General features: G+C 47.2%; 1 protein-coding gene across 1 annotated transcript in view; it reads right to left on the bottom strand.

Annotated features, from left to right (window-relative positions):
• LOC143986832 (vomeronasal type-2 receptor 26-like) overlaps positions 1-8573 on the bottom strand; it is a 45645-nt gene extending 37072 nt beyond the window's left edge. The window contains exon 1 of the mRNA XM_077485240.1: positions 8236-8573. Coding sequence (XP_077341366.1) covers positions 8236-8573 — 338 coding nt within the window. The remainder of the gene's footprint in view (positions 1-8235) is intronic.
• Positions 8574-16833: the final 8260 nt, after the last annotated feature.

The raw sequence follows: 16833 nt of genomic DNA, 5'->3' as shown, positions 1-16833 counted from the left end.
ACCCCATCCATCCATCCCAGCCATCCATCCACCCCACCCGTCCACCACATCCAACCAATCTATCAATCCATTCCATCATCCATCCACCCCATCCCATCCACCTATCCATCCCATCCATCCATCCCATCCATCCATCCCATCAAGCACCCAAACCACTCCACCCATCCACCCACCTACCTGTCCATCCATCCCTGCACACCCCTTCCTGCTGGTTATGTATATCCTGGCTATCCCTCCTCTTTCCTATATGAAAGCAGTTTATTTCTTGGTTTTGTCCTAAAGCTGACCATACTCTGTCCAATCCCCTTTTTCATCAGACCATACACAATACGGTCTGTACAATCTCCTATAGATCTGCCCTCTACTATGTAGTGCAAGATAGGTCTGCCATTGCCATTGTATTGCAAAGGCCACCATTTTATAGGGTGTTTGAAAATATATATATATATATATATATATATATATATATATATATATATATATATATATATTATGGTCAAAGCCCTATGGCCGATACGGATATGATCAAGTAGCCTCTACCATAAGATTAACCACATGAAATGGACCTGAAGTGTGCCCTGGTCTGATGGTCGGTATACCAAAATAAGGGGGCATACCCTAGATTAGAAATTAATGTATGTGAAGAGAAATGAATTTGAGAAATGCCCTGAAAAGGGGAAGGGAGGGTGGGTGCCGCGCACCGGAAACCGACAAAGACCACAGGCGAGCGGGCTGGTTAAATACCCTCCGGGCTCCTCCCATAAATTCAGGCCACCACACTGGCCTTCTTACTTATGGTCAAAGCCCTATGGCCGATACGGATATGATCAAGTAGCCTCTACCATAAGATTAACCACATGAAATGGACCTGAAGTGTGCCCTGGTCTGATGGTCGGTATACCAAAATAAGGGGGCAAAACATTCAGGTAGGGGTGCAGTTTTATTAGTTTTAGCTTAATTAGTTGAGCGAGTTTGGTGAACGCTTGTGCCATTTCCACCCGAGGATTGGGAATGTACCGGGCGAGGTAGGCAGGGTCCCAACTGCTTAGTCTTTCAATGACGTGACTTGGGACCCACGCCAACATGCTGCCAAGGGTGCTCAAATACTAAAGAGTGTCCACGGTATGGACCGGGGACGAGGTGTAGGCTGTGTAGAAGAACCCCATGTGTTTGGGAAACTGGCAGGTACACAAGTGTTGGCACGAAAGCAATAGGGAACTAGAGTCTACGCGTTCCGGTAGGAGTGACAGTAGGTAGTCAAGTACGGTTACTTGATACCAAGCCCTGCTTCTCTATAGAAATGGACGTCCATCCTGGAGTCAGATTTCTGGGTTTTAGACACTGCAAGGAGGAGGATGAAATGAAGTTGGTAGCGAGCCAAGTAACGACTATGCAGAACTTGGCCTGCGGGATTGCTGAAGGCCTGGAATGAACATACAATGGACATTAAACTGGTGCCACCGGGCTAACTGCAGCGGTCTGCGCAGGAAGGACACAACCGAGAGCGGTCCAGACCTGGCTTCAACAACAAGATGAGCCTCGGCCCAGTTGTCGGTGGTGAAAGCCACAGCCTGTCCTGTCCTGACATGACCCCAGATACGAGAGGCTGTCATGACCGGGTATAGCCTGAAGAGGGAGGAAGTCCAGGTAAACCGGGGTTTAGGAGTATCCCTGATGCCATGGTCCTGTAAACCAGTGGTGGCCAAAAATTTCCGCGAAGCCTGTGTAGGCTGTGGCATCTGTCACTACCAGGGGCGACAGGGGCATCGTAGACGGTCTAAACACCGATACATCAATCCATGCAGTAAGGAACCTTCCGACATTGACAGGTCTGCTATTGCCATGGCATCCAAATTAAGGATCTAAGAAGGGTCCTGTGTCCGTGAGAGGAGGACTAGGAGGCGTGACATAAAGATCGATCCTGGGGAATGGCCCGTATTGCAGATTTGAACATTCGTCAAGTAGTGTCTGTGTAGAACCTGGCTGCCAGTGCTACCAACAATAAATTGGCTAGGCCATGGAAAACCACAAAGGGCCAGGTAGATGGCCGCTTGGATGACTAGACTGGAGAATATGCGAGGATTTCATGTCCCTAAAGATGGCAGTTGTGATGGGCGAGCGTTTTCCGTTGGCTATGGGTGATGCCTCTGGATGCCTCGAAGTGGGGATCTTGCTGTATAAGCCATAAAGACAGGTGGCTCTCCGGGCCCTGTAAGGATGAGAAATGCTGAGCGCTGGCTAGGTATAGCCTGAGCGTGTTACAGGAAGAAGCCAGTTGCGTGTGTCAACACGATCCAGGTGCTGGATGGAAGTTGAACTCAACTATCCTAAGGGAGAGACCGACAGACAGGAAACGGTGAGTGGCTTGTAAGAAAAGCCACAGGAGACAAGTGGCCAACTAAGTGCTGCTGAAAACGACGTGTAGCCAGTTTGTGTGCCACTGAGAATGTGTGCTTGCAAAAGAATGATTGCAAGACGTTATGCTAAGTCGCGAGCCTTGGCACGATTGCAAAAGTAGTGTTTAAACGTGTGCTTGCGACAATTGCGTGGGAGTTTGTCACTGGAAATGTGTTCATAGTGACTGTGAGAAATTCGTGTTATCGCATGTGCTTTGCGAAGACTGCAGGAGTTGTGCTTGAACATGTGTTTGGGTGCGTGCTTGCAACGATTGCAAGATGTTATGCCAAGATGCGTGCTTGCAACGATTGCAAGATGTTATGCTAGGATGCGTGCCTGCAACGATTGCAAGGAGTTACACCAGGATGCGTGCTTGCCATGATTGCAAGATGTTATGCTAGGATGCGTGTGTGCAATGATTGCAAGAAGTTATGCCAGGATGCGTGCCTGCAACGATTTCAAGGAGTTATGCCAGGATGCGTGCCTGCAACGATTGCAAGAAGTTATGGTAAGATACATGGGTAGCCAGGTCGGAAAAGACAGAAGTCCATCCAGTCCTAACCACAAATCAAACAAATAAATATCGCACAACCCGACACACCCAATTCTACACCCACAGCTGATCCAGAGGAAGGCAAAAAACCCCAGCAGAGCATGGCCCAATTTGCTACAGCAGGGAAAAAATTCCTTCCTGATCCCCCGAGAGGCAATCGGATTTTCCCTGGATCAACTTTACCTATAAAATAAGTACCCCGTTACAATGTACATTTAGGAAAGTATCCAGGTTTTTCCCAAAGCAATCTATTGAGCCAGCCGGAACTGCCTGCTAGCAATGATTGCAACAAGTTTGTGCCTGGACATCTGCTCGCAATGATTGCAAGAGGTCTTATGCTCGAATGCGTGCTAGCAATGATTTGCCAGAGGTCTATGCCTGAATGTGTGCTTGCAATGATTGCAAGAAGTCTATGTTTGGATGCGTGCCTGCAACGATTGCAAGAAATCTACGCTTGGATGCATGCTTGCAATGACTGCAAGAAGTCTACGCATGGATGCGTGTTTGCAATGATTGCAAGAAGTCTATTCTTGTATGCGTGCTTGCAACGACTGCCAGATTTCCATGCTTGAATGCGTGCTCGCAACGATTGCACGAAGATTTATGCTTGATGCATGCTTGCAATGATTTGCAAGAAGTCTATGCTTGGATTCGTGCTTGCAACGATTGCAAAAAGTCTACGCTTGAATGTGAACTTGCAACGACTGTACGACGTCCATGCTTGAATGCGTGCTCGCAACGGTTGCAAGAAGTCTACACTTGAATGCGAGCTTGCAACGCTTGCGAGAAGTCCAGGCTTGTATGCGTACTCGCACCAACCGCAAGACGTCCATGCTTGACTGCGTACTAGCAACGATTGCAAGAGGTCTATGCTAGGATGCGTGCTTGCAACGATTGCTAGAAGTCTACGCTTGGATGCGTGTTTGCAACGATCGCAAGAAGTCTACGCTTGTGTGCGTCCATGCTTGGATGCGTGTATGCAAAGATTGCAAGAAGTCTATGCTTGAATGCGTGCTTGCAACGATTGCCAGAAGTCTGTGCCTGGGGATGTGTTTGCATGTCAGATGCGACCGACTCGAAACGGGGCACTGTATACTACGGTCCATTTAATGAAAACCTGTTATGACAGAGGCATAAGCCGGTCATGCCGTGATTGTGACTGATGATGAACCGGACTCTGGAGCATGCACTGAAATGAGGCTAAAGCACTGGGGCACACCGTAACGAATCGGTGCATGTATGCAACTGGATTCGAAACGGAGCGCGGTACGTGGCGGTGAAATTTATTTGATTGCCATGACAGAGGCATGAGTTGGTCGTGCCGCTGTTGCGACTATCCGTTAATCGTGCATGCTGTAAAGCAAGTACTGGAATGTGGCTGAAATACCTGGGGCGCCGGGACGAATCGGTGCGTCGTAGATGCGACTGGATTCGTATCGGACGTCCTACGTGACAGTGAAATTGATTTCCCATGACAGAGTCATGAATCAGAGAACCGAAACCTGCAACCAACAATGAATCCTGACTCTGGAGCATGTACTGAAATGAGGCCGTAACCAACTGGGGCACACCGAAACGAATCGGTGCATCACAGATGCGACTAGATTCGAATCGGAGCGCGGTAAGTGACAGTGAAATGAGTGACAAAAGTATGCCATGACAGAGGCCCGAATCGGTCGTGCCGCGATTGCGACTGACAACGAACGGGACTCCGGAGCATGTACAGAAATGAGGCCGAAAATACCTGGGGCACGCCGGGACGAATTGGTGCATCGTAGACGCGACTGGATTCGTATCGGAACGTGATATGTGACAGTGAAATGATCCCATGACAGAGACCCGATCGCTTAGCAACGAGCGGGCTCTGGAGCATGTACCGAAATGAGGCCAACACAACTGGGACACGTCGATCGAACCTGTGCGTTTTCCTGAGAAATGCGACTGGTTTCGACTCGAACGTACTAGGTGACAGTGAAATGATTCCCATGACAGAGACCCGATCGATTAGCCACGAGCGAGCTCTGGAGCATGTACCGAAATGAGGCCAACGTAACTGGGACACGTCGATCGAACCTGTGCGTTTTCTTGAGAAATGTGACTGGTTTCGACTCGAACGTACTAGGTGACAGTGAAATGATTCCCATGACAGAGACCCGATCGATTAGCCACGAACGAGCTCTGGAGCATGTACCGAAATGAGGCCAACGTAACTGGGACACGTCGATCGAACCTGTGCGTTCGAGAACTGCGACTGGTTTCGATTCGAACGTACTAGGTGACAGTGAAATGAATTCCCATGACAGAGACCCGATCGATTAGCCACGAACGAGCTCTGGAGCATGTACTGAAATGTGGCCAAGCAGTTAGGGGCACACCGGAATGAATCTGCGCATTTAGCGGATGCGACTGGATTCGAATCGGAGCGCCGTGCGTAACAAAATGAGTGAAATGATGAAATGACCTACGTGAGCCAGCCATGGCAGAGGTAGGAGTCGTTGTGCTGTGAGACGCGACTGGCAACGATTTTGACTGTGGAACACGGTAACGAGACTATAAAAAGTACTAAAACAGAGCAATTTTTCCTACCAGCAATATCTACCGAAATGACGCCCGTGAAATGAAGGGCGCTGCGAAATTGGAGCGTATTGAGTGATAACAACCGGTATCACAACAAACGATTCGATATTTCAGGTTTTAACGACACTAAAAATAGTACAGGAAGGTCAATCGAGACCCTTACCTGCGGCAGTCGAGCTGGCGACATTGTACAGAGCCGGCGACGTTGTACAAACGAACGGGAAAGAAAACCACGAGAGAGACGTTTTGTCCGAATGGAAACGAAACACGAGCCGTCGGCCTAGTGACGTAGTGCCGCGCACCGGAAACCGACAAAGACCACAGGCGAGCGGGCTGGTTAAATACCCTCCGGGCTCCTCCCATAAATTCAGGCCACCACACTGGCCTTCTTACATATATAATGTCTGGGGGTTCTAAGTAATTTTCTAGCAAGAAAAAAATGATTTTAACTTGTAAAAACCAAAATTGAAAAATAGACTTGGTCCTTAAGAAGTTAAAGCATCCCCCGTCACCGCGTGCTCGTGCGCAGTAGTGAACGTAAACGTACAACACGCCCACATAAGTAAATAGTAAAAAATAAGTAGAGATTGCACCAGACATGTGAGGTATCACCGTGAAAGTCTGAGCAATAATTCTAGCATTAGATCTCCTCTGTAATTCTAAACTGGTAACCTGTAGAAAAGCGTCACCTATGGAGATTTTTTAGGTACAATAATTGGGTGCCCATTCCATGGTCCCCAAACACTTTTTAGGACAATAGCATGCATATAAGCCTTTAAAATTAGCACTTTTGATTTCTTCCTTTTAAAGGGTGTTCCGCGGCTTTCGGATTTTGCCACGAACACCCCAAATTGTTCGCTGTTTAGCGAACTGGCGAACAGCCAATGTTTGAGTCGAACTCATGTTCGACCCGAACATAAAGCCCATCTCTATTCATAAATAATATACAAAAAAAATGGGTTATATTTTTTTTAATTCATTAAAATATATTTTTTTCTAGCAAAAACTGCATTTGCAAAAACAGCTGTACAAAAACCGTGTGGCATAAAAAATTGCAACAACCAACATTTTATTCTCCTTTATCCTTGGCACCCCAGATGTTTTGCAACTACATTTCCTATGATGCTCAACTACCCTGCAGAGTGCATGAGCATCATGGGAAATGTAGTTCCAAAACATCTGGGGTGCCACGGTTCTAGGGTCTCTGTTAAAAAAATGTATATATTGTTTGGGGCTTCTAATGCCATGCACGCACGGTCGGAATTTCCGACAGAAAAACTCAGATGGGAGCTTTTGGTCGGATAATCTGACTGTGTGTACGCCCCATCTGACTTTTTCTGTCAGCATTTCCGACGGACTTAGATAGAGAACATGCTCTAAATTTTTCCGTTGGAAATGCCGATGGAGCTTATCCCGTTGGCAAGTCCGACCATGTGTACGCGGCATAAGTGATTTGATTTTCTAGCAAAAAATACTGGTTTTTACATGTAAAAAAAAAAATCTGAAAGAGGCTGGGTCCTTATGTGGTTAAGCAGCATTGAAAGACCTGCTGCCCCCCCCCCCCCCCCCCCATGGCAGTGCCCATCTACCGATCACCCATAGACTCCCATAGACATCAATGGGGTTTGAGTGCTATGTTTAGCAGATGCAGGCTGGATTCACAAACTCTCATGTGAAATGAACCCAGGCCACTTCACTCGTTACTAGTTGTCATCACTGGATTTGTACCCCCAGAAAATTAAGGTTATAGACCACCCCAAATGAGAGTACACAGCAAATGGGGTGCACGTACCTAATCAGGATTCACACACACACACACACACACACACTAGACAAAGACACACAAAAAACTATACACACTCAGAGCTCACACACTATGGGGGCAGATCAGATTCAGACAGAGCGCACACACAGGTACAGCATACACCATATGAGAACAAAGGCAGCCAGAGCACACACAGACAATGGAGTGCACTCACAAATAGGGGAGACAACTACACAAATGATAAGTGCGGTCAGGTCTGCTGTCTGAAAAACACTTACATGCACAGAAAAGATACTTTATTAATCGAACAAGGCAAATGGGGCTTAAATTCGATGGTATATAATCTCAAATTTAAATATAAATAAAGATGGTAAACCAAAAATGTCTCCTTTGTGATCTTGGTTCGGTTCCAGTATTTGCAACCATCAATATCACATCAGATTTCCAGGACAAACGCATATACAGAATGGCTTTAGGCAGACTACATAGTATAATAGAAAAAAGCTTCTAAACAATGTATATTCAAGTCCTAGTTCCAGCCTAATGTTATTTGTATTATAATATAACAGTAAAGCAGGATTATTTCCCAGACCCCCCCGGGATTGGAACATGAAGGAGGGCGTAGTTGTGAAGTTTCCGAGATTCTTTGTCTAGCACAGGTGGATACCCCCAAACAGTACCTGTGTGTACTGAAATTGTAGATTACTACAAAACATATGTGTATTATACAGATCAATTATTATTTAGAAGTAATATCACTAAACCTTCCCTCCGAAATCTTGTCTTATTCTCTATCATAATGAAGCTTGTTGCCGACCAGAATACAGGTGATATGAAGGATTCTGTCAGTGTGATTGTGTGACTTCTCTGGAGCTGCACCCTGTACACTTCCGTCTCTCTGATATATGATATAATAAATGAATATAATCCCAATACTGCTTACCTTAGACATAACATTTTCCTGTTATTGTAATCATCTCCTCTTCCCAGTGCAGTCATTAAATGGTTCACCGTGAAAACCCCTCCAATGATGATGTCTCCGTCCTGCACATATTCATAATCATCAATGGATTTAACAAGATCCAGATGACAGGCCGGGGAAGGTCTCTGGATCTCCGATCTATAAGATGCCACAGACAGCAGGAACACTCGGAGCCCCACTGTAGACGGGTGGTAGGAGAATGGAGCTGGAGATAGGAGACCCACAGATAATAACTTCAAGTACCCCAATAGAAGACAGGAGATGACGAGGGGTCCACAAAGCTCAGGGTCAAGCAGCATGACGCAGCACAGAGAAGGTGATGGATGTTGATGGCAGTGATGGGATACAGCCAGTCACATCCTCCTTATATACACTATAGAGTGTATATGTTTGTGCAGCAGACAGATTTATCTTACCTTATTCTTGAAATAATCAGTCAGTTAATTTTGTCATGTCTGACTGCCATTCGGAAAAACAATGCAAAAAACAGCAATACCATATTAGTGCCATTACTGAATGAGCTGCTAGTGCATGGGTGCCCTGATTTCGGAAGGCAATGACCTTCCCGGCAATGCCAAAACACCCTTTGACACACCAAGACTGAATAAGGAGGGTTTATTTAGGATATACACAGTTTGGGGCAACAAAAATAGAATGTAAACAGCAAAAAACAATAATGCCACGTACACACGACTGGACTTTTCCGGCAGACTAGGTCCAACGGCCTTCCTGATGGACTTTCGGCGGGGTTCCGATGGACTTTTTCCGAATAGACTTGGTCACGCACAGTCAGTTTGTTTTGAACGTAAACGAGACTGAACAAGGAAGTTCAATAGCCAGTAGCCAATAGCTTCATGTCTGGAACCATGAAACAGACAGACAGAAGTACAATAAAATCACACTTGTTTATTAATAAAAATAAAAAGGTAAATAGGAAAAAGCATAGTCAAGCAAGCCAGAGTCCAGTAGCCAGATCGGGTAGTCAGCCAGTCCAAAGTTCATAAACCAGATCGGGTAATCAGCCAGTCCAGACGTCAGGGATCCAAGGTGAGCAACTGCAAGCAGGATGGAAGCCAGGTGGGATGTCAGCAAGCCAGTCTTGAAACAACAGCATGAGATGGTTCCTAGTGATGTGACCAAACTTGAAGGCAATGTAGAAATGAGCTGGAGACTTTAAATAGGCTGGCCGGACAAGCATCATCGGAAACAGCTGGTAACAGTGGAGAGAGAAGAGAGCTGGCAAGTAGCCGACAGCTGAGCGGCCAGCCCAGAGGAGGAAGGGCTAAGCCAGCCATGACAGTACCCCCCCCCCCCCCCCAATGACCCCTCTCCCTCGGAGGGCCACCGGGCTTGAGGGGAAACCGTCTATGGAACTCGCAGAGGAGGACAGGGGCATGTACGTCAGAGGATGAAACCCAGGAGCGTTTCTCCGGACTGTACCCCTTCCAATGCACCAGGTATTGTATGTGCCCACGGAACCTACGGGAGTCAACAATGGATCGTACTTCATACTCCTCATGGTTCTCAACCTGAATAGGGTGAGGACGTGGCACCGAGGTGGTAAATCGGTTACAGACCAACGGTTTCAATAAGGAGACATGAAACACATTTGAGATGCGCATACTAGGAGGAAGCTCCAACGCGTAAGCTACTGGGTTAATCCTGCGAAGGATACGGAATGGCCCAATAAACCGAGGTGCAAACTTCAGTGAGGGAACACGAAGCCGGAGGTTTGCGAGATGACAGCCAGACCCTGTCCCCACCCTGGTAGGAAGGCGCTGGCAGGCGTCTGCGGTCAGCATAGAGTCTGTACCTATCATTAGCATGACGCAAAGCCTCCTGGACCTGTACCCAAGTGGAACGAAGACCACGGAGCTGCTCCTCTAACGCAGGAACACTCTGCGGAACAAACGAGTCAGGCAACATGGAAGGTTGGAAACCATAATTCACCATAAATGGAGACAATCGGGAGGCAGAATTCAAGGCACTGTTGTGAGCAAACTCTGCCCAAGGTAATAGGTCAGACCAGTTGTTATGATGGTCAGAAATATAGCAACGTAGGAATTGCTCCAAGGACTGATTGGCTCATTCTGCGGCCCCATTAGACTGCGGGTGATACGCAGAAGAGAACGCAAGCTGGATTCCCAACTGTGCACAAAAGGCTCGCCAGAACCGGGAGACAAACTGACTGCCCCTATCCGAGACAATCACCTTGGGTAGCCCATGTAAGCAAAAGATCTCCTGATCAAAAATGGAAGCCAGTTCCTTAGAGGTGGGCAACTTCTTAAGTGGAATACAATGACACATCTTTGAGAACCGGTCAACCACCATAAGGATAACAGTGTTGCCTTGGGAGTTGGGCAATTCCACAATGAAATCCATAGACAGGTGAGTCCAGGGCCTCTCTCCATTGGGTATGGGATGTAGGAGGCCCACTGGAAGGTGTCGTGGAGTCTTACTCTGAGCACACACGGGACAGGCAGCTATGAAAGCAGTAACATCAGCCCGTAGACTAGGCCACCAGAATTGTTGGGAGAGGGCCCAAATGAGTTGATTCTTCCCAGGATGGCCAGCTGCCTTGGGAGAATGATAAGTCTGGAGCACTGCAGTACGGAGACTCTCTGGGACAAAGCAGCGGTCACAAGGTTTATCAGGAGGAGCATGGACCCAAGCAGCAAGAATTTTGTCACCCAAAGGAGAAGTAAGACTGGTGCAAACCGTAGCTAAGATACGATCAGGAGGAATCATAGGAACCGGAACCGACTCCGACTTGGAAGTGGAGGAAAATTGTCGTGACAAGGCATCAGCCCTTACATTCTTAGTACTGGGTAAGAATGAGACAATGTAATTAAAGCTCGACAAGAAAAGAGCCCATCGTGCTTTTCTGGGAGAGAGTCGCTTAGCCTCAGACAAGAATGTAAGATTCTTATGGTCAGTAAGAATAAGAACGGGCACAGTGGTACCTTCAAGGAGATGTCTCCATTCTTTCAGGGCTAAAATGATCGCCAACAGCTCTCTGTCACCAATCTCATAATTGCACTCAGCCGGTGACAATTTCTTGGAAAAGTAGCCACACGGATGCATAGCGCTCTCAGAGTTAGGATGTTAAGACAGAAGAGCGCCAACTCCAGTCTCAGAAGCATCAACTTCTAGGATAAAAGGCAACGTAGGATCAGGATGTGCCAACACAGGAGCAGTAACAAAGGCAGCCTTGAGAGTCTCAAAGGCCTTAATGGACTCCGGAGACCAACTCTGTGGGTTACCGTCCTTTCTGGTCATATCAGTCAGAGGCTTGACCAGAGACGAGAAGTTACGAATAAACTTCCGATAGCAATTGGCAAAGCCCAGGAAACGCTGCAGAGGACGTAAACCCACGGGTCGAGGCCACTGTAGGACTGCTGAAAGTTTCTCTGGGTCCATTGAAAAATCAGCAGTGGAAATGACATAGCCCAGGAATGTAACCTGTTCAAGATGGAACTCTCACTTCTCCAGTTTACAATAGAGATTGTTCTCTCTTAGTTTCTGAAGTACACGACAGACATCTGTTTGGTGGCTCTCCAGGGACTTGGAAAATATGAGGATATCATCGAGATACACCACCACACACAACTGCATCAAATCTCGGAGGACATCGTTAAAATCACGATACTCCTCTGGCAGGGAGGGGAGTGAAGCGGTGCACAGGACCTTGGATACCTTCAGGAAGCATGTCTCACTGCATTGTGGTGACCAGGAGAGAACCTCAGCACGGAGCCAATCAAAAGAGGGGTTGTGCCTCTGTAACCAATGATAACTAATAACCAGCGGAAATCTGGGTGAGGAAATAACTTGGAATTGGATTATCTCATGGTGAAGAGCCCCTATGGCCATGGACAATGGAACCATCTCATGAGTCACGTGGGCAGGCTGTAAAGGTCTCCCGTCAAGAGCCTCAATGGCAAGTGGAGTGTCACGCAGCTGCAGCGGAATCGAGCACTGCGAAACAAAAGCAGCATCAATGAACAGGCTTGCAGCCCCAGAGTCGATTAGAGCCTGTATTTCGATGGACGACTCAGCCCAAGAAAGGGTGACTGAAATCAGGGGCTTATCCTTCTGGATAACTGGGGACGAAACAACGCCACCTAAGGTCTGTCCATGACAGGACCTCAAGGTTCGGGCGTTCCCTGGATGGGTAGGACAAGATTTTAAAAAGTGACCTGCCTGGCCACAATAAAGGCACAATCTCTCCCTCCTCCTAAAGGCTCTCTCATCCGCCGAGAGACGTGTGAAACCCAGGTGCATGGGTTCATCTTCACTGACCAACTCGGTACCAGGAGGCATGGGAGGTGAGGGAGGCATGGGTGGGGACTACAAAGCTCGGAGGCAAACGTACAGGAGGCTTCCACAAGCGCTCCCTAAGAGAAAGTCTTTCTCTGAGTCTGGAGTCAATGAGGATGACAAACGAGATCAAGCTCTCCAGCTCATTGGGTATATCTCGGGCTGCTATCTCATCCTTGATGGAATCCGAGAGACCATGAGAAAAAGCAGCCACGATGGCCTCATTGTGCCAAGCAACCTCTGCTGCCAGAGTACGTAATTCAATGGCGTAGTCTGCAACAGTTCTCGTACACTGTTTGATGGACATGAGGTACTTGGCAGCAGAAGCGGAGCATGCTGGGACGTCAAAGGCCACAAACTGAGGGTAACTCAAGACAACAGGTTTTTGCGTCTCCCATAGAGGGTTAGCCCAGGCCAAGGCTCTCTCAGAAAGCAAAGATATCACAAAACCTACTTTGTTTCTGCCCATAGGAAACGCCTGGGGCAGCATCTCGAAGTATATCTCAACCTGATTGAGAAACCCTCTGCATTGAACTGGATCGCACCCAAATCGCTGGAGAAGCGGAGCAGAACCAGACATACCTCTTATAGAGGTAATACTCGAGGCGTATGCCTGCACAGAGACTGGCACAGCAACAGGGGCGGCCTGCTACTCCAGTTGTACCAGAGCAGCCACCGTGGGGGATTCCAAGTGAGCCGTGCGATTCAGGAGCATTTGTAAAGCCATGGCAAACTGATCCATGCGGTGATCTTGCTCATCCAATCTGGAAAAAATATTACCAACAAGTGGATTGACTGTATCTTCTGAATTCATGGCCTTCACGTACTGTCAAGAACCATGAAACAGACAGAGACAGAAGTACAATCAAATCCCACTTGTTTATTAATAAAAATAAAAAGGTAAATAGGAAAAAGCGTAGTCAAGCAAGCCAGAGTCCAGTAGCCAGATCGGGTAGTCAGCCAGTCCAAAGTTCATAAACCAGATCGGGTAATCAGCCAGTCCAGACGTCAGGGATCCAAGGAGGAGGAGCCCGGCTCTACCTTCCCTCTGCCACTGGGAATGGGCTTACATTGAAAATGCCAAAACAACCCACACAATTCCTCTCCCACTCCCTGGCTGCCAGTGAGCAGAGGAGTGGAAGTGTGGGGAGAGAAAAGTGAGAGAGAGCTAGATCCAGAGGACATGTAGTTGTTGACATAGAGTCAGAGGAATGCTCTGCCCACTGTTGGGGGTACAGAGGAGAGCAGTGATTGTCCACATGGTGACTAGGAGAAGCCCTAAGGAAAAGACTGAACAATGAAGGATGTAATCTCTGTAAGACAGTTCTATCACTTCAAGTAGTGTGTGGGACTATACACCTCAGGAGGACAGCATACGGCAGAAGAATAAAAATGGAGGAGAATTCTGGGCTTGGGGCAGTCCCAGGTGGAAAGTGTAAGGTGACTAGAGAAGAAGGTTGCTGAATTGAACTCTCTGTAGTAGAGGTAGATGAAGTGGCACCCAATGTCTTAGATGGTCACAATCAGTCTGTGCACACATCTTCCTCTTCACTGTCATCCTCTTCTACTCCAGCAGGTGGAGAAGACTGTGAATGAGCTACTGGACCTTGCCTTAAAGATATTGCCCTTTTAGAGGATTATTTATTGTCCTAACACATCTGAATAGCCTTGATCAGGGGTAGGAGATGATTCCATTGCCATACATTCAATTGTCATGTTCTTCCCTTAAGGCGGACCTGGTAGACTGGCAGACCAGACACTTGCTTTCATACTATGTAGGGCTGGGATCTCAATTGGTCAGTCAGCTTATGCTTCCCAGGAGCACCCACATTTTTCAGAAGCACCTGATCTCTTGGCTGTGAGTCTTGCTTTCTGGTCTGACTCTCATGCTCAGGTCAAAGTTCCTTTAGTTCCACAGATCTCAAACAGCAGATGCAGATTGGGCCTTTTTGTAAGCTGTATTCAGATTTCTTATAAGATTTTTCACATAGCCTGTGTGAGACGTAGCAGATATCTGAAATCTAGGTCCACAGGCAATCAGGCCTCTCTGCCAAACATGAGCATGTATGAGGAATAACCAATGGCATTTCCATGCTGTTGTACGCATGCACACCTACTGAGATTTACCTGTTCCAGTGTCGATCAGTCAAATCAGAAGGGTGCTGTTAAATCTCTTAGGCTGTTGACCCCATTGTAGGACTCCATGGATCCTTGACTTTTTATATGGCCCATTGAGGCAGCTCTGGAGGGCAATGTCTTTCTCTGGATGCAGTGTATGCACTAGTGGCAGCAACTTTAATCTTGAGCCTTCATACAGGGACAGTTGAACCAGTTTCTCACTAATTTGAAAGTTTTCTCCTCTCTAGTCCTAAAGATCATTGTTTTCAAGCAAAGTGGCAAACACAGTTTGCCCATGTTTTTCCATAAGAAACAACTGGCACTTGTCTTTTTGATCGGCTGAGGAACACATTCGGTAGACCAGAATGTCAAGTAGCTGTAATCAATCCAAATCTGAATGGACCAGACATGCTTCCTTTGCAAGCAAAAGTTCAGCTGATCACTTTCCAGAGCTATTAGGGTAATACTACATAGAGGGGCTTCTGCTTGATCCTTTCTCAGGTACAGTATTTCTTTAATAGAATGGGCAGGTTACTGCCTCTCACTTGGCTAAGTTTACAGTAGAGTTTGGGGACAAATTTCGCAGTGACCCTATGGCTTTGGTCCCAGTTACTCCCTTGGTATCATGCTCAACTCCTTGACATAGAACTTGAACTCCTGATACCAGTCGAGTTTACTCCATGAGAGTCGAGTTTGTAGGTATCCATTGTGCTTTTGATACAAAATTCCACCTAATACATCAGGACTGGCATCAACTGTTAACTTATAGGGTTAGGGTTATAGCAAAGCCTGACCCAGCTCATGGGGCATTGTACAATGAATAATGCTCGGAGGAATTATTCAAACTCCTCTTCATTTGGTGAAAGGCCTGTTCAAACTGGTCAAGATAAAAATGCAACAAACAGGCCCAAGGCGCTCAACCATAGAATGGGCTAGCAGTTACAGTATATGTAGTAGTAACATGCATCCTATTGACCCTTTCCTGTGCTGCATGCAATCCACCAGAGGGGCCATGTCATCTCCCTTGCCCTCCTGCATTATTGTCTCCATCCTGTGAGAGACCAGCATCTTCTTGGGCTCCAGCTTTACAACACACCACGCTGATGTGTGTTTTTCCTGTGGGACATCTACAGCTGATCCCAGCGAGCCTTGGTATGTGAACCTTGAGCCTGTTTCCATCACAAGTGCTGTGCCCTCCATTTAGTGTTTGATGTTGGATGAGACGTGGGCTTTTACCGTTTAAACTAGACTGTGCCATTCACACATGAATGGGTTTTTATCTGGACTGTGTGCTTTATCTATGGCCAAACAATGAATGTTACTTCATGCTTTATATGGAAGCAAGTTTTATTTGTTTATTCATCACCCTCCAATTTTGTTTCCCATGGATATCTTGACTTTACCAGTGCGCAGCATATAGCCTTTGTATTTCTGTTGTTGAGGTGTCAGGCTATTATGGCGAATCTCTCCACAAACCTTCAGTAATAGGAGCAGAACCCAAGGAATAACCTCAGTTCATGCTGTAAGCTCTTGGCCAGAAGGTGACAACATCTGGTTTCCTGGGGTCAGTGGCCAGTGGATTGCACATTACTCTTGGGGGATTACACTGGAGGGGATTCACACCAGAAGGATTACATGGGGGGATTTACACTAGGGTAATTGCTCTAGGGGGATTTACAATGGGGGGATTGCACCTGGAGCATTACACTGGGGGGAGGGGGGTTACATTTGGAATCTGCACTGTGGGGGATTACATTTGAGACACTGTGAGGATTACATCGGGGGGGATTGCACTGAGGATTACATTGGAAGCATTACACTGGGAGGGGTTTACACTGGGGGGATTTAAATGGGGGGTTTACACTGCGGGGGATTAACCACTTGCCGCCCACCATATAGCAAAATGATGGTGGCAAAGTGGTTGTGATATCCTGACTGGATGTCATATGACGTCTTTCAAGATAACAAGCCGCTGTGCACCCCCGGGGGGCGCGCATCACAAAGATCTTTGTTGCGATGTGTCAGTCTGACACACTGCTACACCGATCTTGGTAAAGAGCCTCCAACAGAGGCTCTTTACCATGTGATCAGCTGTATCTAATCACGGCTGATCACGATGTAAGC

This window comes from Lithobates pipiens, unplaced genomic scaffold, assembly GCF_037356315.1.
Source record: "Lithobates pipiens isolate NorthernLeopardFrog02 unplaced genomic scaffold, aLitPip1_a1.2 Scaffold_18, whole genome shotgun sequence".
In the NCBI taxonomy this organism is placed as follows: domain Eukaryota; kingdom Metazoa; phylum Chordata; class Amphibia; order Anura; family Ranidae; genus Lithobates; species Lithobates pipiens.
The sequence above is the reverse complement of the archived record's forward strand: the minus strand, read 5'-3'. Positions and strand labels throughout refer to the sequence as shown.